The 24,822-nt window shown below is 39.8% G+C and overlaps 1 protein-coding gene across 1 annotated transcript in view; it reads right to left on the minus strand.

Moving 5' to 3' along the window:
* LOC109044102 (potassium channel subfamily K member 18) overlaps positions 1 to 24,822 on the minus strand; it is a 211,438-nt gene that overhangs the window by 3,639 nt on the left and 182,977 nt on the right. Inside the window, exons 2-4 of the mRNA XM_072297497.1 lie at positions 8,616 to 8,804; positions 5,687 to 5,863; positions 3,591 to 3,867 (exon numbers count right to left, since the gene is read on the minus strand). Coding sequence (XP_072153598.1) covers positions 3,591 to 3,867; positions 5,687 to 5,863; positions 8,616 to 8,804 — 643 coding nt within the window. The remainder of the gene's footprint in view (positions 1 to 3,590; positions 3,868 to 5,686; positions 5,864 to 8,615; positions 8,805 to 24,822) is intronic.

Genomic DNA, 24,822 nt, shown 5'->3' on the forward strand with positions numbered 1-24,822 from the left:
GCATTCTCATAAAAAGATCGCAAATAAAATATGATGCGCTATGAAAAACTGTCAACTTGCCCAGGAATATATAATGTCGAATCCAAATTTGAGGTAAAAAAAGAACTCGTCCAGGGGGGGTCCAGGGGGGGGGGGGGGTCCATGAGGGGTCATCAACCAACATTTTGTGTTTTCGCATGAAAAATTACAGTTTTGATCACGGATTTACGAAGAGCGTTAAAAACAATTTAAAAACAGTGTTATCTTCAACTTCACATTTGGATGTGGTACAAGAAAATTAGACGTATTCCTGTTTAACGGAATTAAGAACCAATTTCAGTTCCTTTTGGGGATTTTAGAATCTCGGATAGCGAGTTCTGTGAATCGGAACTAAGTGCCATGGGAAAGCATTATGAGCACAGGACGATATGAGCTCGTCAGTCCGTTGCACCCGTCAATCCAAACCGCATTCCCTTTCTTCCCTCTAGTTCCGTTTAGCAGAAATACGTCTGATTATAGTGCTAGCTACATATTTTCATAACAATTGACCTAATGTTGTCTCCAAAACTTGAAAGTCTTGTTTGGACCCGAATAATTACGTCTCCTGAAATCCCGCTGGTCAAACCTGGGACACCCTGAATATTATAGAGAAAAAAAGGAGGTGTTTGCAATTCGGGCATCTTCGTTTTTGGTGGCATCTTGGACGATTTTTATCATCAATTTTCTTGGAAATGTTTACTCGTGTTGGGCACTTTTTTGTGAAAGCCCTGTCAACCCTGGCAAAAGTTCAACTTTGGGCGAAAGTTAAGTTCCGTAAATCCATCATTGTGTGAAGTTGTAGACTAGGCCCTCCATTGATAAAAAATGAACGAAAAAATGATGTAAGAACAAACATTAATGTGGTTTAATAGTTACAACTTCCGCCGCCGCCGCGCGCGGCTCGCTGACCTGGACCGCACTGAGTTTGGCGCAATGCGTGAAGTATTCCTGCAGTCTTGTAGGCGCCATGCATTTCACGCCGACCGCTGCTGACCGCATTAGTGATTCAATGTCTGCCGAATTATGTCTGATGCAATGCGTGAAGTATTCGTGCAGTCTTGTAGGCGCTATGCGTCTCACACCTCAAGTCCCCGTCAACATTGCTCTCTGCGCCGCGCCGTGCCGTTCCAGGTCAAATGGTGTGTTGGTTTCTCCCTTTACTCGACTACCTACTTAGAGGTGATGTCTCTTGTAACACCGAAAGGCGACAAAATTAGAAACTGCTATACTTGGACTCTCAGGAAATTGGAGATTTTGTCGCCTTTTCTCGTTTTTAATATATTTTCTAAATGCAATTTTTTTCTCTTTTTTTTGATACCTACATTTAATGAAATTGCAAAATTTGTCGACCCCTCAATTTTGCCACACAGGGCCGCGGCCCATGTTCCCACCCCCTAAATCCGACTTTGGTAGTGATTGAAATTGTATCACGAGTTGATTTAAGCAAAAAAATCGGACGTTATGGTCATTTTGCGCTGTAATATAGACATGTTGTACCGAACTACGTCACGTGCAAACAATCCTAAAGATGCAAACACCTACTACTTTTTCTCTATGCCTGAATATGACATTACGTTGTTTCCCTCACGAAAGAATGTATCTACAAATCAATGTTGCCAAATTTCACCTGGAAAATTTCATTTTTACCAGAAGAATTTTGCGCATTCCTGACTGAAAATGTTACCGATTTCCCTTCCGGTTTCATGCAAACATCAGAGAAAATGTTGGAGGAAAATTGCATGGATACAATCTCGTTAAAAATTAATTGTTTGTGTCAATTTTGCAACCTCGAAATGGAGATATGTTCCCTCGCCCGGGAGACGACGGACAATAATAAGGTTGAATAAAGCCATAAAGTACATAGAGTTGTATGTATGAATGGGAGAGCTGGCGCCGCGCCACTTTTAAGCATTTTCCAGGCCCCGAATTTCGAGACTCATGTGTCACGCCGGGTCACTTTTTCGATAAATAATAATCGATTGTTTTCGATACACTGGGACCCGGCCATCTTATGTAAACTAAGAGGATACTACGTCTTGTACATCGCCATTTCGGATGGAAAAAGTGACCGAAGCTCGGCGCACACCGGGCTCGAACCTCGACGACCTGGACTTCTGTTTTATAGTTTTTCACCTGGCGCCAGCTTTCCTACTCACATTACGACTCTACGTACTCAATGTGTTTCTCTCACGGAAAAACGTATCTGCAAATCAATGTCATCAAATTTCACCTAGAAAATTGCATTTTTACTAGGAGAATCTTGGGTATTCTGAGCTGAAAATTTAACCGATTTCCCTTCTGATTTCATGCAAAAATCAGAAAAATGTTGGAGGAATAATGCGTTGATACATTCTCGTAAAAAATTAATTTGGACGTAACTCCATTCCGAAGATGCAAAATTGACACAAACAATTAATTTTTTACGAGATTGTATCCATGCGATTTACTTTCAACATTTTCTCTGATTTTTGCATGAAATCAGAAGGAAAATTGGTGAAATTTTCAGTTCAGAATGCCCAAGATTCTCCAAGTAAAAATGCAATTTTCCAGGTGAAATTCGACAACATTGATTTACCCGGGTAAAAATTGGCGATAGGAGCTGCGTTTCAAAATACCATAGGAGTTCTTATAGCCGACTGAAGAAGGCGATAGCAGTCAATCATACAGCTGGCTGTAGAAAATGGAAAAAAGCAGACGGCCGGGCTACACGAAGCGATAAAAAATTATACAGCCGGGCTGTAGTTCCTATCGCCGGGCTTTACACTTTATCGCCTGGCTGTTGCTTTTTCGCCATCGGCTATAAAAGGCTATAAGAAATTGTGTAGAAATTCTTGTGTTTTGTAAATCCTTAAGTTTGTACGGAATCACCTTAATATTTACAAAACGCACATTATATTTTCCTTTACTACAAATTTTGTTTCATCAATTAAAATGAGAAGAATCCATACAGAGTGTGCAAACATTTCAAAGTCATGAGTTGAAAAACGCTGACTCCGCAAATATTAGAGCCTAACACAAAGCGGAGCGGCGGCGCACTGGCGCCTACAAACCTAACAGGGATACTTCACGCATTACGCAATGCGTGAAGTATCCCAGTTAGGTTTGTAGGCGCCAATTCGCGTTCAGCGCTGGCTGCGCGCCGCGACGCTTGAAGCAACTATTTCACACCAGAGGTAATGCACAGTATCATACGAAATTGAAGGCGCTCCAACATATTAGCAATGGCAGGCATCCTTCAAAAGTACGGAGCTTTCCTCGCAAATTAAATCAAGATATTGCGGCCCAAAAAGAGAGCAGTAGTCCAAAAACTCACTAAGTCCTAGCATCCGTAATTAGTAACGTTTAGCATACACTTTATCGCCAGGCTGTTGCTTAATCGCCATCGGCTATAAAAGGCGATAAGAAATGGTGTTGCCGGCTATAGAAGCTACTGGAAATCTTACAGCCGGCTGTAGGTCTATGGTATTTTGGAACACAGATTCTACTGCCAATTTTTACCAGGGTACGGATACGTTCTCCTGTGAGGGAAACACGGTGAAGGTTGGATAAAGCTGGTGGAGAGTAATGCTAACCATATGGAATCATCGTCGAACTCGTCGGGAGGGGCGGCGACGTTAGCGGCGTTGAGTTGCCGGAGTATAGAGGTGGCACTGGGGTCGGAGCACGTGTGTGCCAGTTGGTACTCGGCGCACTCGGCCAGGACATGGCGGGCCTCGGGGGTGAGCTGACACACCGGGCGGCCCCCGGACCCCATCCTCACCATCGTGTTGCGCACCGGCACGTTGCCCGCTCCCATGGCCGGGCCCGCCGGCGGCGAAGGAATCGCCTCCGAGTATCTGTCCTTGCACTCTGAAACAAATCATCCACTATTATTTAATTGAACTGGTAAGGATGAAAACACACACACTCGGAATACTGGAAATGCTCAAGAGACTCAAAAAAGTGGGCAGTAGGTGGAGATGAAGTTGCACTGGAAAAAAAAACACATTGTATCTAGAGTCCAGACTCGTGAAAACATTGACAAGAAAAAATACTCTTGATTCAATCGGATTTTTGCTTGAATCAAAACGAAATCCGCTTAAATTAAGAGGCTTGGTTCTTGATTTAAGCTAGATTCTGATTGAATCAAGAGTACTTTTTCTTGTTGATGTTTTTAAGAGTCTCGACTCTAGATCCAATGTGTTTTTTGCCCAGTGTGGTCTAAAAAAAAGCTCTTGGGTGCCAAAGGATAGTTAGGTACTTTTAGAAACTTTAAAGGCCCAAGTTTATGAAGATGCGCTATCTTCGATGGCTTTTGTGAAAGTTGGGCATCTTTAATGAAATTTGGGCATTTTTAAAGTTCCGAGTTGGTGTGTTTTCATTCTCACAGATTCAATTCTACTTGTGCGAAGGAAAAACCGCCGTTTGAACCTTCAGACAAACCTTCAAATAGACCGGGTTCACAAATTGAAAGGAAACCAAGCGACATCAGCTGTTGCCAAATTTAAGTGGGCAATTTAACTTTTTACATAAAAACGGTTATGCGGATTTTTGTGCAAATCTCAGTGAATTTTCTGCATGATACGAAGCATTTTCCTTAAAATTTTCTAAGGAATCCGCACAAACGTTCTCTTGTAAAACATTAAATTGCCCAACTAAATTTGGCAATAGCTGATGGGGTTTGGTTCCTTTCTGCTAAACGCGGTCCATTTCCTTTGACAAATCACGGATTTTCATGAGAATCTGTACTTATTCCACTTTCGATTTTACGGAGAAATTTGTTGGTAAATTGATACAAAGTGTCTGGAAATTTCGAGGAAATAAATTCATCACTTTTCTCAAAAATAAATATTTTCTAAGAGGAAGTTTGGCAACATTCGGATGCTCAAACAGCGTTTTTACGATGCACGGTGGTATTGATTATAAAGGTCAATCAGGTAGTACACGAGGTCGCGAGATTAGCCATTATCAAAGGAGGGGTTTCGATAGGACCGTTTTTGGGCCTACCATAGTTAAGACAAGTCGCAGAGCGGGTGAACGGCCAGGGAAAGTAGTCTCCTTGTTTTCAACTCTGGCTGAACTCTATTTCAGCTGCGCACTGAAAAAAAAATCTCGGTGTATTTACTAAGAAAAGGGTAACATTACCAAGAATTCAGGGTTCTATTTGATCCCAGTTTTTTCTTGGTAAAATTACCATTTATGGAATTGGTAATTTTACCGAGAAATCTCTGTAAAATTATTGACTTTCTCGGTAATTTTACTGGACCCCGGTAAAAACGCCAAGATTTTTTATCGACTGTGGTAGAATTACCGAGATAAAATGGCAAAATTACCGGGAATTGATTACCAATAAAAGTGGTATTCTTACCTGAAAAAACCAGTAAAAATACCGGTTTTTAGGTAATATTACCAGTCTGTCTTGGTAAAATTACCAATAATTGGTAAAAAAAGTGAGATGGTAAAGGTACCAACGGTCCTTGGTAAAAACGCCGAGAATTTTTTTTCAGTGCGATTAGTCCCACATAATTGAAAACACTAAAAACGGCACAGACTATACGGTAAACTGACGGTAAACTCTATGACTGTGGCATTGCTTATCCCATCGTCTTGAAATCGATCCCAACGTCATTTCACATTAAACCTTATTTTAATTTTTTCTTAATGGATGCCACACAAAAGCTTAACTTACCCGTTTGTCTGTGCTTGTGGCCATAACAGCAGGAATGAGAGTATGCGAATAAAAAAGTATCGGCTAAAAGAGAGCCCAAATTTGATAGGCAGAGAAGTAGAAGAGGAACCCCGAAAAGGGCGTAGATCATCGTCACGATTTTCCCTGCCGCAGTCTTCGGCGCCAAGTTTCCGTAACCTGCATCAAATAGAGAAGAGAAAACATCAAACGAATTCCTTGAGTGTAGATACGCCCCTCCGTCATACTGCCGTGCTATGGAAAAACGCCGTATGAACATTCGAGAGTTGCCGAATTTCCTTCGATGAAATGTTTATTATTGAGGAAATTTATGAATATTTTTCCTTGTTTCCAGGGACTTTAGTTGAAATTGCGAGCAAAATTATATGAAAAATTAGAAGACAAATATTCATAAGTTAAGCCAGAAATTCGTGCTTTATCAAAGGAAATTTGACAACGCATGAAGGTTCATACGGCGTTTTTCCTTAGCACGGGAGCATAGGAGTGACGATAATTTTGGGAGGCCCCCGTAGAGCAACCAGATCGAATACATAGGGGTGTATGACAAATTGCATCCGCCTCTTTAGTAGGCGTTTTCCTAATTTTTAAGGAAATTGGGTTCTTCGACCAACACAGCGCAGAGCCTTAGATTCAGAAAACAAATAACGCTATCCCTGTTCCTTAATTTTAAGGAAATAGGTGTCTGCGCTCAACAATCTATGGATCCCTCAATTTAGGAAACTGAAATGCTCTTCCCGTTTCCTAATTTTGAGGCAACAGGTTTCTTCGATCAACACCTCATAGATCTTTTAATTTAGGCTCGTTTCCCCGTCTCTTGTTTTCAAGGAAGCAGTTTTTCCGTTTCAGTATCCGACAGGTTCTTTCAAGAAAACATTTACCTGGTTCAAGAAAAAATGGTTTCCTAAATTCAAGAAAACTTCGTTCTCATAGATCATAAACCAATCCCGTGTTGGAAGTAGGAAACTTTTTACGGAAATATGGATCTTTAAATATGGTAAACTTTTTTTCCAGTGTATGATGCACTTTCAAGGTGTGCAGGTTGATATTTGAATTAAAAAAAAAAAACAAGGAGAAACATCCAACATGAATATGTTGGAAAAGCGTGCCGAACAACTGAAATTTCGGAGACATGAGCTTGAATGAATCGCTGAACCAAGAGCTAATAATATCAGCTGTTTTGATATGGCATTCTATCATGGAGTAATGCATAGGGCTCATGTTATATAGTCAATGGGTACGAAGCACCCATTAAAGTGCGGCGGGAAAAAATATTCTAGATTCAAATCGCTCTAGCGTAAAAAAGGTTTTTGAAGAATCTGTCAAATGAAATAATACGGTTTTGACCGGAAAATGTTCTCAAGGGTTTCCAATCAGCAGTTCATTCAGTTTTTTGGTAAAAGACCATCAGGGCTTGGCAGTATAACGGTTCAAAGACAAAAAAAACGGGTCCGAGGAAAAAATATTTGGACGGCCCATTGAATAGCATTGGTTTATCGGTGTGCTGTACTATGGTACATCCAAGTGATTTCAAAAAGCGAGCCCTACTGGCACGCTTAAAATGTCAATTACATGACGTTGCGGAGAAATCCACTCATGTTTTATTTCTTCTCCCTTTTATAAAGAAGACTCTAACATTTTTCCTTGAAATTTTCCTTCAATTTTCTGTCCCCATTCAAGAATTTTCCTATGAAATGTCAGGGAGACATTTTGAATGCTCTTCTTTGAGAGAATAAGAATTATAGTAATACATTTTCAAAGTGTTATAGTAGACGGACGCAACACTATTGTGAGCTCATACGACGAGGAGACGATGAAGACTTTGTTCTGGAATGATCGTGTATTTTCTTTGTAAGTTTTCCGTAAGTAGAAGCAATTTATAACACTTTGCTTGGGAGCCTGCGACTAAAACTTCGCGAAAGTCTCATTGATCAATTTAACATGCTCCAGTGGGCTCCGTTCGACCTTCCTCGTTCAAGCCGCCTCGTCGTCACTCGTCTGTCTGATAACGCATCCTCGTGGAGCGATTTATCGGCCTTTTTGATCGGCATAATTCGGTAACTATCCTCTCAAAGAAGAGGAAACGGTTTGTTTGAGCACCAATTCTTGCAGAAATTTTGATCAAGATCATTTCCGACCTTATTCTCGTAAAAATTAAATTATAAATTCTCGTTCGTGCCGACAAAAATGAGCACGTTACTTCAACATCCGAAATGTTGACTTAAATTGTAAATAAACGGGATTTATTGTCAGTGGACATTTTGGTGAGATAAATCAATCGTTTCAGTCAATTTGACAACCTTGGAATTCAGTTGTACTCCTTCGTTCGGGAGACGACAAATTTTGACATCATGGAAAATGTGTCGAAATCGGCTGGAAATAGATAGAGTCCCTTTATACTGAGAGTCAAGACAACACCTCCTCATGGAGTCACAAACGGGAATAAAGATTACACAAATTGAACGTTTTTCGTAATCTTTGATCGACCCATTCTCAAATTCCTTTCTCCGTTCCCTCTCTCATTCCGTTTGTTCCTTGTCGAACCTGTTATTCCTCGGTCCATTCCAGATTATAATCTTTGCAACTGGTGAAAATGTAATCTATATTCCCGTTTGTGACACTGTAAAGGCCTAAAATACGGTAACCAATCAGAAATGGATTCAAATTGTCTTGACTCTCAAGTATAAAGGGACTCTAGAAATAGGCACTTTAGGACAAAATAGATACAATGGTAGCAGGTTTGATTTACGTGAAAACTGACAAGGGATTACATGAATTTACATTTTGCAATGAGGGATCACAATTTCAGGCTCATTTTAGAAATAACATACATGTCATCGGTTTTCCCAGATATGTGATTTTATAGGAGAGCCAGAGATAGTTGTTCTTTATTGCAAAATGTAATCCTTATTACCGATCGTTGTGATAACTGTGACGGAGTAAAGGAGGGCCCCGCTAAAAGACCATTGTTGATCCCTGTCCATGAGATCCTTTCCGTCGTATCCCTGAACGCTGGCAGCCTCGACCACATTCGTCTCGAACTTGCGCAACTGCTCGTGCACCAGCACTGTCCAATTCTTCTCGTACAGGACATTCAACCGTTCTGAAACACAAATATTAAAAAAAAACGTTTAAAAAGTTGTTATGTTTTACGAGAGGATATATGAAACTAAAAATGTTACTGGGTTTCGAAAATTCCGATGTAATTTAAAATGTTTGAAAGGTAACGAGCCAACTTTTTTGCTTGATACGTTCATAGATTATTTTCCGAACAGACGAGACACATTACGGTTATTTTCAAAAAATTATGTTAATGATTTTTTGGATTAAAGATAAATCATGACGAGGGCTTCATACGTCACGAACTTAAATACCTGATTTCAAGGTAAAACCACTGACGGGCTCATTCACTTGTTAGACTTTACATCTTCAATTGCGTACTCGCTCTCCGTCGAATGCAGCATTAGGAGACCGAAACGTATGATACAACTATTTGAACCTCTGTGTAGCTCAAATTGCATAGCCGCCTGTATGAAGGCGATTTGACATGTTTGACTCGCGTCCTTTGCCTCTGTGCCTCACTCAGTCTTCTTTAAACGCTGCAAACTTGACATTAAAAATCTGGAAGGAGATGGTGGCAAACCCGGATTTTTATTACAGAGCTTTTACATTACCTTTTTTTATTTTCCAAAATAATATAACCGAGAAGAGCGTAAATTATTTAATAAATAAACTCCTAATAGAAAAAGAAAAAAAAAAACAGGAAAAATTGGAAAAAGTTACGTTCAATTAAGATAATTGGTCATCTTTCAAGAAACTCAAATATTACGAGATATTAATAACGTCGTAGGTCTAGATTCGTGTTTTAAAAAAGTAAATTAATCTTTTAATAACTCCCAAGTTTTGCCCCCTCCTTTTTATATCATGAGAGAGAGCACCGGCACCCTGCATTAGGACCGGTGGCTAAAAAAGCCGGATATTACGCCGTTACCCCACTAAATCAGACATTCAGATGTTGAAAAAAGACGTTTAAAAATAAATTTTGGTAGAGTCGCTCGTTAGTGAGATGCGTCCACCCGTAAAAACAACAGTATTCCGCTTGCGATGCGTCCATCCGCACAAAAACCAGTATTCCGTCGAATACTCAATGACTACGCATGCTGTCGAGCATCCCAAATCTCTTATCTAGTGAAGTATATAAAGTTCTTGTCAATTTATTTGATTGCTAGGTTTAACCTTATGAGCTGGACTATAAATAATTGATTAATAATTTGATACTTTATAGAAGTATGTCTTATTTTATATATGGGTTTGTGCGCATCAGGAAAGGGATATAGAGTTAGAGAAATGATAATAAGATATTATCCTGTTCAAGTAAGTTTCTCTTTGGTCATACTTGTGTTTATTTTATATATATAATTTAGGTTATTTGTATGGGTTTATCTTAATTCTGGGATTAATAATTAAGATAGGAATGTTTCCCTTTCACTTTTGGTTACGCCACCAAAATTTGGTGGTTACGCCCCTCTTCAAATTACCTAGTCGTTTCTCAAAGAGGTTGCGATCGACTTCTCTGAAAATGCATTTCGCTCTCACTCACAAGCTGTATTGTTGGCGAGAGTCGTCTTTTTCTGTGTTCTTCTTTCGCGTCGCGTCTTCGGCGTTTTCCGAATCGTCGCTCCTCTCATATAAAGACGAAACTCCGTTCAGAGATGCACCGTCATGTCCGTAAAACTCGCTGCCCTCCAGGGTTCACGAGAAATGGAGTTTCGTCGATACGCTGTAAGAACGACGAAACGCGGTTGTGAGAACGGAACGCATACTAAATTGCGCCCTCAGTATCGGTTTCGTCAAGAGTGCTGCATTCATCAGGAAGATTCGAGGTACGTGTAGAATTAGGATTTGGCTTGGTGCATCCACCAGAGCGGTACTCCTTCACAGCCTTGCTAAGGAAGAACGCCGTATGAGCCTTTAGACGTTGCCAAGTTTTCTTCGATAAAAACCGAATAAACTGGGAAAATTGTGAATATTTTTTTCCACAGTTTTTAGGCAATTTTGCACGCAATTTAATCTAAAATATCTGAAAATTTCGAAGAAAAATATGCATGAATGTCGTCAATAATACATTTTTTATCCAGGGAAATTTGGCAACTCTCGAAAGTTCATACGGCGTTCTTCCTTAGCACGGCAGTTAAGCCCCGAGAGCATAATCTTTCATGTTTGCCAGACGGTAGGAGACTGCCAAAAAAGCGCAGAGTGTTTTGTTCTCGAGTCGGAATTATTTGAATCAAAATGACCTACATCCATTCTGACATGACCCCTGAGATCCATGGGTATACGTGGGCGAACGTTTGAAGTAGAGGAAATTTCAGGGTGAAAAAAGGCGAGAAATCAAGTTCATCATTTCCCCTGGAAGTTGTGTTTTTTTAAATCTGAACGATTTCTGAGATTTGAAAACGCATACGGTCCAAATTTGTACAGATTTTTTTTTTTTTTTTTTTTTTTTTTTTTTTTTTTTTTTTTTTTTTTTTTTTTTTTTTTCACAGTGTATTTCCTATTCAAATTTCAGCTATTTGTGACGGTCGTGAGCGTGAGACAGTCGTGAGTTTCTCAGCAAAAACGCAGCACGTCTTGCCATTCTTGGAAACGAACGAATGAGCACCAGATTTCTAGCTTCGTTCTTACCCTTTAACAAATGACATGCATGATTTCAATGAAAAACATTTCAAAATAAAAATAACGAGCATGAATTTCCGACAAGAATAGATATAAGGAGAATACCGGCAAGAATTTACACTATTTCAAATTTTCGCCTACGTGCCTTACAGAACTTACGTCAGAATTGATATAGTTTCTTTTGATTTGGATGCGTCCGGTCGATGGTCTTACTTAATGGGAAATGATGGATTTTTTTTCCGTCCATTTTTCATAAAAATAGATATTCAATGCAGGGGCAAAATATTCCGATGGATACATTTGGACAACCCAGAATAGTGTTACACACTAACTTATTGTCACGTTACAGCAAACTCATCAGAGTTACACTCCAACCTGTTCGAGCAGCACCAAAAAATTGGGCAACAACTCACACTGAGAAACCAATTAAGTTCGTTTCTTAATAGAATACAGTATAGTTCGGTACGAAATATTGGTCTGCTGAACCGAAGTTCGGATATCAGAGACCCGAACTGGTCAGTAGAGGATAAATACAGAAACAAAGTTCAAAACATTTAGAGTCTCCGCCAAATAAGTTAACGCATTTAAAGACTGCGACATGTGACTCCGTTTAGCATTGAAAGCAATGCAAGGAGCAAAATGGCGAATTTTTCGTCGCAGTCTACAAGTGCGTCAACTTATTTGGTGTGGACTTTACCTATTTTTCACTTTGGCGTACTTGAAAAGCTCTGTTTCTCTCTGTAAGTTTCCCGTGTATTTTCGGTTCAAACTGTGAAAAAGTCCGTTTTCAGTGAAGCTTTCGACAAATCCATTCATCATACATCGAATTATATTTGTACCAATCATCAGCGTGATTCGCACAAGCACGCTTTTGACGCTAAAGCCTGAATGCAACCATTCTTTCTCTTTGGTTGTCCGTGCAGCATACGCAGAATAGTGAAGGCGCACTGATTTTTTTTTTTTTTAAATTTATTGTTATATTAACAATACAAATATGTCACTACTACTACTGCTATGATTCTTAGTATCTATTGACTTATTATTAACAATATAAATGGGTTTTAATAGTAATTCTAACGGATAATAAGCATTCTTGCTTATTATAAAAATTATTGATATGTAATATCAAAATTATTGTTTAAATAGTGTGCACTGATTTTCCACTCAAAAAGCACTATGTATTCTTAAATCAAGTTTCTTTGCACTTTTATTGCAGGAAGCGCAAAATATTTCAAAATATTCAAAATATTTGCATCGAATTTTTCATTATTTGACCGTGAGTTAAGAATCATTGTCTGTAATAGGAAAAACGCTCGTTTAGGGTACCGCGTAGGCTGAAGCAGACTGCTCGCAACTACCTGAGAGAGCGAAGACCATTAATATCTTGGCACTCCCAACATAATTGCGTCAGCTTCCACCGTTCTTCCTTCCCCTCTTTTTCTTATTCTTCTTCTTTTCTTCATCAGCATCATTATCATCACCTTCATGAGCCGATTTCTGACGTCTTCCCCCACCCCTATCCATTTGGTTCTCTACGAATCGTTTCTGTTCAACCGGCCCGACTATTGAATGCGCCCTGAGGCCCTGGGCCTCTCATTATCAAACCTGAAAGTTCTAAAGCCCGAACCTTTAATCATATTAAAGACGTGACATTTTTAATGGAGGGAAATAATGAACGGCGAACTTGTTGCCTGTTCAGAGATGTGTTTGAAAAAATTCGGTCGAAATTTCTTATAGGACTAAGAAGGTCGTGAGAGGCATAACAATTCAATTATGAAATTTTGAAAAACGAATTACGTTAAAATTTCTTGTCGGATTCATGTCCGACACAAAACGAAATTTGGAAATAGTTGCAATGGAATCCAAAACTATAAAAGCTTAATTGCCGACTGCATACTTGGCCCCTTGAAAATTCTATGAAATTTCACAAAACTCTCTCAAGAAACAGACATTTCACGCAAAAAATGTCTTTAAATATAAATTTACAATACTGTACCTACCAAGTAGTTGCTCAAAAGAGTATGTTCATTCATCCATGTTGTTGTTGTTGTTCTTTTTTTTTGTCTATCTTTGAACTTTCGTTAAATTTTAATCCTTCTTATTTCCTATAATGAATTTTTCAACTGCAGTACCTTGATTTTAAAATCATTTCAGTCAGGCACACTTCTCATTACGCTATAGGTATGAGAGGCTTACCTAAAAAAATCCTCTCTTACCCCTACTTTAAGTGCTATTAGATTTAGCTTTATGACCCTGTGGTTCTTGAAGTTTATGATGCCTATAAATTTCTGTTATCCCCTCTTCAAATTCTTCGTGTTTACTGAGTATGGGGATTTACGAATTATTAAAACACGTTTTTTTTTTTCAAACCAACCGTGTCTTGGACTTTTATTCTGAGCAGAATCAAATGTGCTCGTCCTTGTGGCCATTACATCACAAGACATTGATAAAGAAAATGGTCCGCAGATAAATTCCAGAACATACAAAATCTGTAACGAGGCAAGACAATTTTCCCGGGTAGCGGTTATCATAAAGTTTTTTTCTAAAATGAAACTTTCAAATCCTCTGGAATTCACATGCAATAGAAATAGTTATTTTATTTTTAACTAAAATTTGGAAGATCTAATTCCTCAGCTGCAATTTTGCCCAACGTTTTCTCCATCTTTCCATCTTCGCTGCTCATAAATGTTTAGTATCCTTTTCTACCTACTATACGCCTCTCTAATGAAAGATAACCATGCAGCTAGGTACTTTATGATATTTGTCTAATTTGCGAAGCTAAATTTACTGGAGCACGACTTTCACTGCCCTATTCCCGCTATTATATAAAAGACGCTTTTCACGACTGCAACCTGGTAGGGAGGATTTGAATACACAGTCATGCATTCAAACTGTCTTCCGCATGGTGCAGACAGATCAAGAGCCCTCGTGCAAGGACATCTTTTCAGCCTCCTTCGTAGCTCAGATTTAACGCTCGCTGTAAATAGGCATACAGCTGAAATAGTAAACGCTTTAAAGAAGCGCTTATTTTATCAAACAAAAACAGGAATTCCAAATCTCATACGTACTACCAGGCCCGCCACATCCCATCTCGGGCCCTGGTGCCAGTCTTAAGGCCCGGGCCCCAAGCACAGGAGGGGGGGGGCCGAGGGGCATCCCCGAGAAATTTTTGAATTTATAAATCTGTTGGAACGCATTTTGAAGCTTCCATGACGAATTTTTCCATCAATTTCTGCGGCGTAATTACGCATTTTTTTTCTACTTTCAGCATAGAATACTTGCGAATTGTTGCATTCAAAAGATCTGGAAAATTTTTATTTTTTTTGGGAGGGGCGCATATGATACTATTTTCAATTCTAAGGGAGCCAGGCCCCCTGGACTCCCCCTTCGTTTGTTTATGACAAGGGAGTTGAGCCATGAGCCATTGAGGTCGAGGGTGCCCAGACTGGAGACTCTTAGCATCTGACGACGGAAGAAAATGAAACGCAGTTACTAAAAATATCCTTTTGTACTGAACATCTTGAAAATAGGTAGAAATTTTCCAAAAAGTATACTGCTTCGAAAATTTAAAGAGAATCCTACAGTACCCCAGCGTGTTTTTGAAAATTGTTTCACCTTTGGCGAAATTTTTAGGGTAAAATTTTCACTTTTTCTTCCGAATCCAGGGTTGCATGTGAATTCGTAGTGGTTTTTCACGGGCAGCACGGGCCCCTCCCGGGGCCACAGACCCAGTCCCCCCCCCCCTGTGGCGGGCCTGCGTACTACTCTCGTAATTATGAAAACATAAATTGGGCCAAACATTGATTAGGTCTTCATTACTTGCAACGCACTAAAGAATAAGGAATAAAAAATGATTATTTTTACAAATTCCACAAAATTCAGTGAAATGATAATGATAAGTCGGAGCAATAATAAACATTAACACTAAATTACATCCGTTGGTCCCTCTCCCGATCCCACATTTTACTCCATTATTTACATTAGCTGTCAAGAATAATTGTATGGTGCCAGAGTGACAGCGTTCGAATAACAGGTTTGTATTTGATTCTCTTCGGTAAAATTTCAGCGTCAAATGGAAAAGCGCGCTCGTCACGACATCCTTTAAACCTCTGAGCGCTTTGATAGGGGGCAAAGCATTTTTTTAGTCATTATAACACCTCCGATTTTGCATTTAACTGTTTAAGTTGTTAGCAGGGTTGCCTAAATTTGCAAGGTATAGTGGTATACCTTAGAGGTAAATTATTTTTTTCAAATGGTCTGTTGCACATGGATCCGCATTAGACCCGGGGGGGGGGGGGGTGTTGCAATAAGGAACCACTGTTCCTGGCCAATTTTAGAAACAACATACATGCCATTCGTTTCCCTATACAGATATGAGGCCTTATATGTAACAATGGCGGGTGTGAAAAATTACCTTTTAGAAACACGCTTAAAAAACTGTTTTGTTCACATAAAAAAATATGTTTGGCTCTGGCATAATGTACAGACCTCGAAGATCACATCTCAAGTATTTTCTCAAAATTTTCTCGATGCCAAAACAGTTTTTTTAATGTGTTTTGAAAAGGTAATTTTTCACATCCGCTATTGTTACAGAATAGTCCTCATATATGCTTTTATGGGAGAGCCAGAGATAGTGCTACCTTATTGCAAAATGTAACCCAATTGAAGTAGGGTATTTGAGAGAGAAAGAGCGAACATTCATGCCTCTCCATATGGACAAGATCTGAGACCATCAAATTTTGTCACCCTGGTCGGAATTCAAACCTGGGACCTCTGTCTTTTAGTCGCAAGTTTTGCAAGAAGACAAATGCGCAAAGAAGGTATTCAGAAGATAATTTTTGACTTGCTTCCGATGTTTAAAGTGATATTCGAGCGATCTACCGTATGACAAATCTGCGGGCTGATTATTAAAAGTTATAGACAAAAAGAGTAGAAAGGGATAATGGAGTGATCCTGCCGTGAAGGAGTGGTTGCAATAGACAAAGGAGGTAATGATAGACTACCTAACGGCAACCAATAGGAGACTCTAAATTTAGCCCATCATTCACAATTTAGTTTAAGACAACCACCCGTTTTCACCAGTGAGATCGCTACATGTTCCCTTCGTCTTCTTTATCTATCGCTTTATCCGTCAATTTCAATGATCAGTCCACTGCTCCAACAAACCCATTTGACACATAGAGTACATAGAGTCGTAATGTGAATGGAAGACCTGGCGCCATGTTCTGCTCGACGAGTTTCGAGCCCAGTGTCTGGGTCACTTTTTCGATACATATTCGATCCAAAATGGCGGTGTGGAAGACGTAGCCAACAGACCACAAGAGACCAAGTCCAAGGTGTCCAGAGACAAGAGACCCTCCACTAGTATCTTGGCCATGGCGGAAGCTTTTACTTTCGGGACCTCAGCATTCTACTGTTTACTTACCTACATGTTTGATGTTCAACAACGTGTTGGCAGTTTCGTTTTGCAAACAAGCCGAAAATGGCCGAAGTTTGGGAAACTCGTTTGGCTCATGACGTCACCCGAAGCTCATCATCCACCACGTAGGTTGGTCAAAAGCCGAAATTAGGGTAATGAATGTTGCTCCCTTTTAATTTTCCATAAGGAACTGTTGAATCCCCGAAAGTAAAAGCTTCCACCTCGCCAAGAGGCCAGTGGAGGGTCTTTTGTCTCTGAGTAATTCCATGGCCGGGTTCCCGTGTATCGTAAACAAATCGATTAATGTATCGAAACCGGCGCCGCACAATGGTCTCGGAATTCGGGACCTAGAAATTGCTTAAAAGTGGCGCCAGCTCTCCCATTTACATTACGACTCCATGTACTCTATGATATGACATCATGGCGAAAGTACTCCTATACAAACGCACACGGCATTTAAACTCATTTAACCATCCAAATGCCTCACCTCTCCACCTGCACATTCACACATCTCGTGACTCTCAGTTTTCCATTATTTTTTTTATTTTATTTTTATCTTCTGCAAGGCCACGGGTGTGTTGTCGAGAGCGCAAACTGGTTTTAACGTGCCTTTATCGCGACCCTACAACACATCCGAAGCCATGAAATTTATTCCGACCCTCGGTTGTCCCTCCGAACGGAGCAAAAATCACTTTAATTACTCTGTCGTGCCGAGAAAAAACACCGTAAGAGCATTCGAGTGTTGCCAAATTTCCTCTCAGAAATTATACATATATTATTATTTTGTAATTTAGCGAAATTCATGAGTTGTATAACCGTAACTTTTTATTTATTTTAAACAATTTTTTTTTATGAATTTCGCTTAATTAACAATACATAAAATAACTATGAAATTAGACTTATTATTTTGTATATTTATATATAATATTACGATTTAATGGCTGTAATTTTTACAAAATTTCACCTTGTTTTCAGCTTGCAGCCACGCAATTGAAACACATTTCTTACTGCTTTTATGCATATTTTTAAGTTTTAATGTGATCAATGTATGTATAAAGCCTGCCTGAGGATGCCCCCCATGTGGAGCGAAACGTTGCAGTGAGAAATGTGTTTCAATTGTGTGGCTGCAAGCTGAAAACAAGGTAAAATTTTGTATACAATTATATATTATACCTGATCTGATATTACATATCATTGTATAACTCTCAAAATTTAAGGTAAATTCCTGGTCCCCGACGTAAATCACCTAGCTGTTGATCGGCGTAATTAATTAACTAACTAACTAATTGTATGTGTAGTTTATGGTTAGCTTTGTATATATAATTATTTATGAGTATTTTTCCTTGAAACTTGCAAACACTTTACACGGAAAGAAATTAAATGTTGATTTAGCATTTATACTGTTAAAAAGATGTCCGACAAGTTTTAAATGCTGATTTTACATTTTAACAAATGCTAACGTAACTACGCCCACTGCAAAACGCACAAATTAAAATGTTATGTTAGCAATTTTGTATTGTAAAATCAGCATTTGAAACTTGTCGGACATCTTATTAACAGTATAAATGCTAGATCAACATTTAATTTTTTTCCGTGTGGATCAAATTACGACCAAAATTCCTTGAAAAATCGGGAGAAAAATAATTACAAATTTTCCGGAAATCTTAAAATTTTCGAAGGAAATCTGACAACATTTGAAGACTCATACGGCATTTTTTCTTAGCACGGCAGCACCATGCGCCTCGGAGCTTTCGCGACGTGGCAACCTCGGGTGCGCGGAGATATTTTTTTTTTGCGTGTCGAGAGCAGATGATAACAAGGAAAACAAAGAGGAGTGAGTCCTGCGTACCCTGATTAAATTATTAAATAACTGCGAGAGAATAGGGACGGGGACAAAAGGAATTTTGAAGAGCTGTGAGGATTCGCCGGATTCGCGGGAGGCGGAATGAAAAACTACAAAAGAGCGAAATCAGATTATGACTTTAATTCACTTAGGTGCGTCGGTCCTCATCCTCAACCAGGAACTAACTGGACTTATTCAAATCAAAAGGAACTACGCCATTCTGATATGAGCCCTGAGATCCGTCAGAATACATGCATGGCGGGACTCGAGTCATAGTGGATATAGTTCCTTTTGAATTTAATGCGTCCGACTGTTAAACCGTTTCTGTTGGAGGAAGAATTAAAAACGATGAATTAAACGACCCCACTCGTGGAACTCACGGGTGTAACAAAGTTGACACAGACGTGTGGACATCGTAAAAGTTCGTCTCAAAATCTTTCCCTCTTTGTTATTCTATGATTTTTAAACTTAGAGACTTCGTCTTTTTAGAAGATCATGTCGATGACTGAAGTGCGAAACCACGCATCTTCATTGCGAAGTTTCAAAATCTACGTTCTTATTTTATTTTTTCGAAGAGAAACATCTCAGCTTTTTAGCTTCAAATTCGTGCAAGACATTATAGGCTCACAGAGTAGAAAAATGAGGGGAGTTTTCAAGAAGTTACGTTGATTAGTTTTCCCGAGAAGATATAAACTATGACAGGAAGTTTGCAACGTCGCAAATTTGGAGATGCGTAGTACTTTGGTCATCGATGTAAGAAATCTTAGAACTCCCTGATGAGTCGAGTAGCGACAAGTCAAGGGACCTGTCACAGGCAAATAGTTGAATCAGGCATTTTGAGAAATGTTTAGTTGAATCGTTAAATGGACGTATTTCTATTCATGCTAAAAAGAGCTATGTTGCGTACAGATCCTACGTAAATAGTTTCTATTAACATAAATATGTACCTACGCCCAAATATTCTTACTTAAATTGGAATCGTGGTTCTAATTTTAGACCAAATAATTTTTTGCTTTTGTGGAAAAGAACTCACCGTAAAAATGTTGTAATCTTTACTATGAGCTCCGAGGCATCCTAAATTTGCATATCATGTAACGCTTAGTTCCAGCTTTCTACAGGGCCGATTTTTATGATTTTTACGGTTATTAAGCTCCATCGCCTAACCTCAAAATTTTCGACACGTCCATGCTCTCCCTATATAGGTACTCTAGCCTCAAATGAGCCAAACTGTGGCTGGGGGTCAACCGGTTCACGAGAAATTAGACTTCACTGCGCGCATAATCAAACCTGCAGATATTCTTGAACTTCCTCAGAACTTTTGAAAGTTGAAGACTCGCAAGTCTGGAGAAAACAAAATGAAAATTCATAGAGGGAGAGGAATGGGGAGGGGGGGGGGGAGAGCGGAGCAAAGGGCTTAAACAGAAAACTAGTTCTGAGAGATAAAGCTGAGGTGCCGAGAAAGAGCTAAAAAGGCAACGTGCGAGTATGTTACATTAAGGTTAACGACTGTTTCAAGTCCCCATTATGGTAATGGAAAACGCTCTCATTCTCCGTTTTTTTACGCTTATAATAGCTCTTTTGATTATGCCGATCGGAGCGACTGCACCGGAATACTGCCGTGCCAAAGGAAAAACGCCGTATGAGCATTCGAATGTTGCCAAACTTCCTCTCGAACAAATGGCTATTTTTGAAGAAAGTTATGAATATTGTTCCTTGAAATTTTCGGATACTTTAGACTAAATTGTGAATGAAATCCTGTAAAAAATTGGGAGAAAAATATCCACAAGTTTTCCAGGAATTCCGTATTTCATCGAGGGAAATTGGGCAATGTCTGAAGGTTCATACGGCGATTCCCCTTCAGCAAGGCAGAGTGCTGCTCAGCCTCCTGGGAAAAGACGCCTCTCGATTTTTCCGAAAACAAGAGCCTCGGCAAGTTAGTTGCACACGAGAGATACAAATAGACGAATATGCTTTTTAAATGTAAAATCACTCAAACATGATGACCACGTCAAAAAGACTTCTACTTGACACACACTTTACGTTGGACGCATTTTCAAGTTTCCCGCGTGCGGTAACTTTTTCCGACATTTGCAACCAGGTTTGCACCAAGTGAGATGTTTAGGTAAACCTAGTTTAGATATTATAAAAAAATCCGAAGACAAGTATCATTGGATTTTCAACAATGGAAAATACATCCCATCGAGATTGGATGTATTTCTACCAAACGGAACTATGTGCATTATAGCGTGAGCCCTGTTATGTATGTATTCTTATGGGTCTCAGGGCTCATGTCTTAATGCACATAGTTCCGTTTCGCAGAAATACGTCCGCTTGATCTCCCTTTTCGAAATAATGGATTCAAGTCGTCGTTTCCCCGAAGAAGGAACGTAACTCTATCGCAAGGTTGCAAAATTGATAAAAAAATTCAATTTCAAACAAGAACAAACCTGTGCTATTTTTTTCCCAAAAGTATTTCTCATTTTTGCATGAGATGAAAAAAAAAACCATCAATGAAATTTTCAGTTAGAAATGCCTTGGATTCTCCTGGTAAAATATTAATTTCTGAGAGGAATTTTGGGAGCATTGAAATGGACTACATTTTGCAATTAGGAACTATAAATTCGGACTCAGTGTAAAAACAACGTATGAACCATCAGTTTCCTTATGCACATACGTGTTTTTTCGGATGAGCCAGAATTTATAGTTCCTAATTTCAAAATTAAGTCCAAATGTAGTTACGTTCTTTCGTTCGGGAAACGACGCAATTTTGCAGTTTCATCGCCGCACAGTGGGTCGAGTCAATCTGAGAAATCGGACTTGAAATTTTTGACTGAAACTGAAAATTTTGATGTTACATTTGTCACATTTTAAATTTGAAGGGATGCATCTAGAAGGAAATTTCACGAGAAAACCATTGGAACCATTTTTAAAATCTCAATTTTTGTTACTTAACGGAGTAATGAGCTTTTAGAGTTTCCAATTTTTTTCCGACCTCTCCTATTGACGCGATCCAGTGTGCGTCGTCACGCTCAGAGAATGAGAGTTTGTCGGATCAGCTAGAAAAGAAGTAGGGAGTGTGAGAATGGCTCCTGACGGCACAGTCTGCCAATTGGACGTGTATTTGTGCAAGAAGGATCTATGTACAAATAAACAGAGTTAAAAGGAGCTATTTGCATAGGATTTGCGCGTTTCACGACTCCTTCGGATTGAATCCATCCGCACATAGTGCCTTTCAGCGTAAGTACGACCAATTAATTAACGTCAGTTGGAAATCCCTCAGACGAGTCACTCCCAAAAAAGATCCGGCAGGAGCCCTCATTAATGTTGACTGGCGAGCCGAGGGCTCGAGGTCTAACGCAAATTTGATTATTCAAGCTTCTCTTGCAATTATTATTGCTGTAGCAGGGGCCCAAAAGCCCCCGCTTCAAGCTGAGGGAAACGTGAATTTTTCATGCGCATGAACCTCGCAGCGAGACAGTAAGACCTGCATTGGATTTTGAGAAACGGCGTATCTGCTTCTGTTCGACGACGCATCTGATTCGCCGTAGTCGACTACTGCAGTCGTAACTCCACGGGTTTTTAGGCTCGAGATTACATCTATCGGATTCGAGACGGGGACAAAAAAGGAGGAGAATACAATGGAGAATGAGAGGAGGAAGGGGGAGAACAAAGGGAGAAAGGATGCAAAGAGAAAGAATAAAATAGAAAGCTGGGAAGAAAAGGGATTCTCCTACTTCTTCTTCTTCTTCTTCTTCTCCTCCTCCTCCTCCTCCTCCTCCTCCTCCTCCTCCTCCTCCTCCTCCTCCTCCTCCTCCTCCTCTTCTTCTCCTCCTCCTCCTCCTCCTCCTCCTCCTCCTCCTCCTCCTCCTCCTCCTCCTCCTCCTCCTCCTCCTTCTTCTTCTGCTACTTTATTATTTCCCGATTTCGAATGCGTCAGCTGAAATAATGACGGTGAAACTGCAAAAATGCGTATCTCGGTTGTGGTGTCTGGAAATCTCCGCTGCTACTACTTTATTTTTTTAAAAGGAGACCAAACTAACATAATGGCTTGAAGTTTTCACAGAATATTCTTTATTAAGAGAAGGCAATCTCGAGTGGTTTACTACGTAGAAAATAAAGTATGACAAGAAGTCAGCAACGCCGCAAGGGAGCCGGCCGTTCATGTATTTCGTAACGCAGTTTTTCCGATTTTTGACCCCCCCCCCTCCCCTCCCCTTCATCCTTGTAGTGCACCCGTAACGCAGCCTTAAATCCCTCTTTTAAGGTAAATTCTATGTGATCTAGGGACGAGATTCACCTCTACGTAGCGCTGCTATGCGGTTTGCGTCTTTGAGAAGCAATAATTATCGTTACATACAAGTTAACGCGAGAAACTGATCCATAACGTGTAGCAGCATTAATACTAAGTAGAATGACATCAAATTTGTTAAGATTCATTGTAAATTTATACCTGAGACTAAGATAACGGACGTCGTCCACTGACTCAATGTTTTGGTTTGACGTTATGTTCTATTGTTTTGAACCAAACGATACATTGAGCCACTATTGAATGCGATCCATGACCTCATCGTTAATTAAGCCTCCGCAGTTCGAGACACTAGGGGCCGATGTCATCTCCCCCCCCCCCCCCCCCCCTCAAAGCTGTTGACGAAAGTTGTAAAAAAAACTCGTAAATTTTAAGAGAACTTAAAATTTAATTCAAAACCACTTGAAAATAACGTAAAAAAACTCTTGCTTTATTATTATTGCTATATTGCTTATTCGGAGCTTTTTTACATAAAATTTAAGAAAAAGTTTAAGTAATTTTTTTTTAAAATTTACGTATTTTTTTATAAACTTTCTGCGGGCAAAAACGAGAGAAAAAGAGTGGTGAACAGAAAAGTATAAAAGGAAAAGTTGCAGCCCATAAAAATTGACGATATTGTTTGTTGATTTTTACGTAGTTTTTACGTTTTCAACACTATTTTTTTAAAAGAATTCCCCAAAAGGATTTCCTAAAACGAGTATTTTAAGAATTTTATTATACTTAAAATTTACAAACTCTTAAAATTTACAAGTTTTTACATTTTTTGGACAACTTTTTGTAGAATTTATTAAGAGCCATTGCGACTAGGGGTGTCTAAACCGCGCTAACCCAGGCACTGGTATATTTTAGAAATCCTAAGACCCGAGTTTGTCAAACCGGTGTCAAAGGGTCAAGGTTTGGTTGTAACGTTGGAAGATGGAAATTTACATGATATTTAATTGAGTTGACACCATGATGACCGCTACACCAATATCCATTTTAATGTGAAGGCGTCAGCATGATTCTCTCTCAGGCCCCGTGCTCCGCAACGGATAATTCCATTTTCTTGCGGAGGGAAGTTTCATTTGAAGAGAAATTGCTGATGGAATTCGAGCGTTTGGAGACCCTTGAATATTGGTGTCTGTCGGCGTGAAAGAATATCACACGCTTGGAAGTAAGTAAATCATCGCGTTTGACAGCGAATCTGATGGGGTAAGATTGGCCGGGTGGCGCACAGTGGTTCGAGCCAATTAGAGAGGCCTGGGGGGCCTAGGGAGGAGAGGGGGGCCTGCCCCCCCCCCCAGAAATCTCGTGGCCCCCCAGAAAAACGGGATCCTACATTCCTCACCCCCCCGCTCTCTTCACCACGAGAGGTGGTCCCATGCCCCCCCCCCCCCCCCAAAGAAATTTCCTAGCTACGCCCCTGCTAAAACTGCAGGTTTCGATGTTTATGTCGTCACATTTTACATTTCAAGGGGTGCTACAGGTCAACAATTTCGCGAGGAAACCAATGAAACCCTGTTTAAGAACCTCAAAGTTTTGTTTAAAAGGAGTTAAAAGCGTTTAAAGTTTCCAAATTTTGTCCGACCCCTCCTACTGACTCGGTCCCCTGTGTGGCGGCACGGGGAGTAGGGAAATAGAAGGAAGAAGGAGAGGAAGGAGGAGGGGAGGTAGAAGAAGCGGATCGTTTGCAATTCACGCAAAATCGTGAACTTGGTTGAGTACGGTTCGGAGTATATTTACGAAGCCAATCTGCATAACACACCGTGCCCACAATCTTGTTTCTGACGCCTATTTAAGACCAACCATAAGAAAAGGACCTCAGCCCGTGAGGGGAAATTTTCAAGGAGAGCCATGATTTTTTTTTTTTTTTTGGGGGGGGGGGAGTTGATTTGCAG

The sequence above is a fragment of the Bemisia tabaci genome, chromosome 2 (genome assembly GCF_918797505.1).
Source record: "Bemisia tabaci chromosome 2, PGI_BMITA_v3".
Lineage (NCBI taxonomy): Eukaryota > Metazoa > Arthropoda > Insecta > Hemiptera > Aleyrodidae > Bemisia > Bemisia tabaci.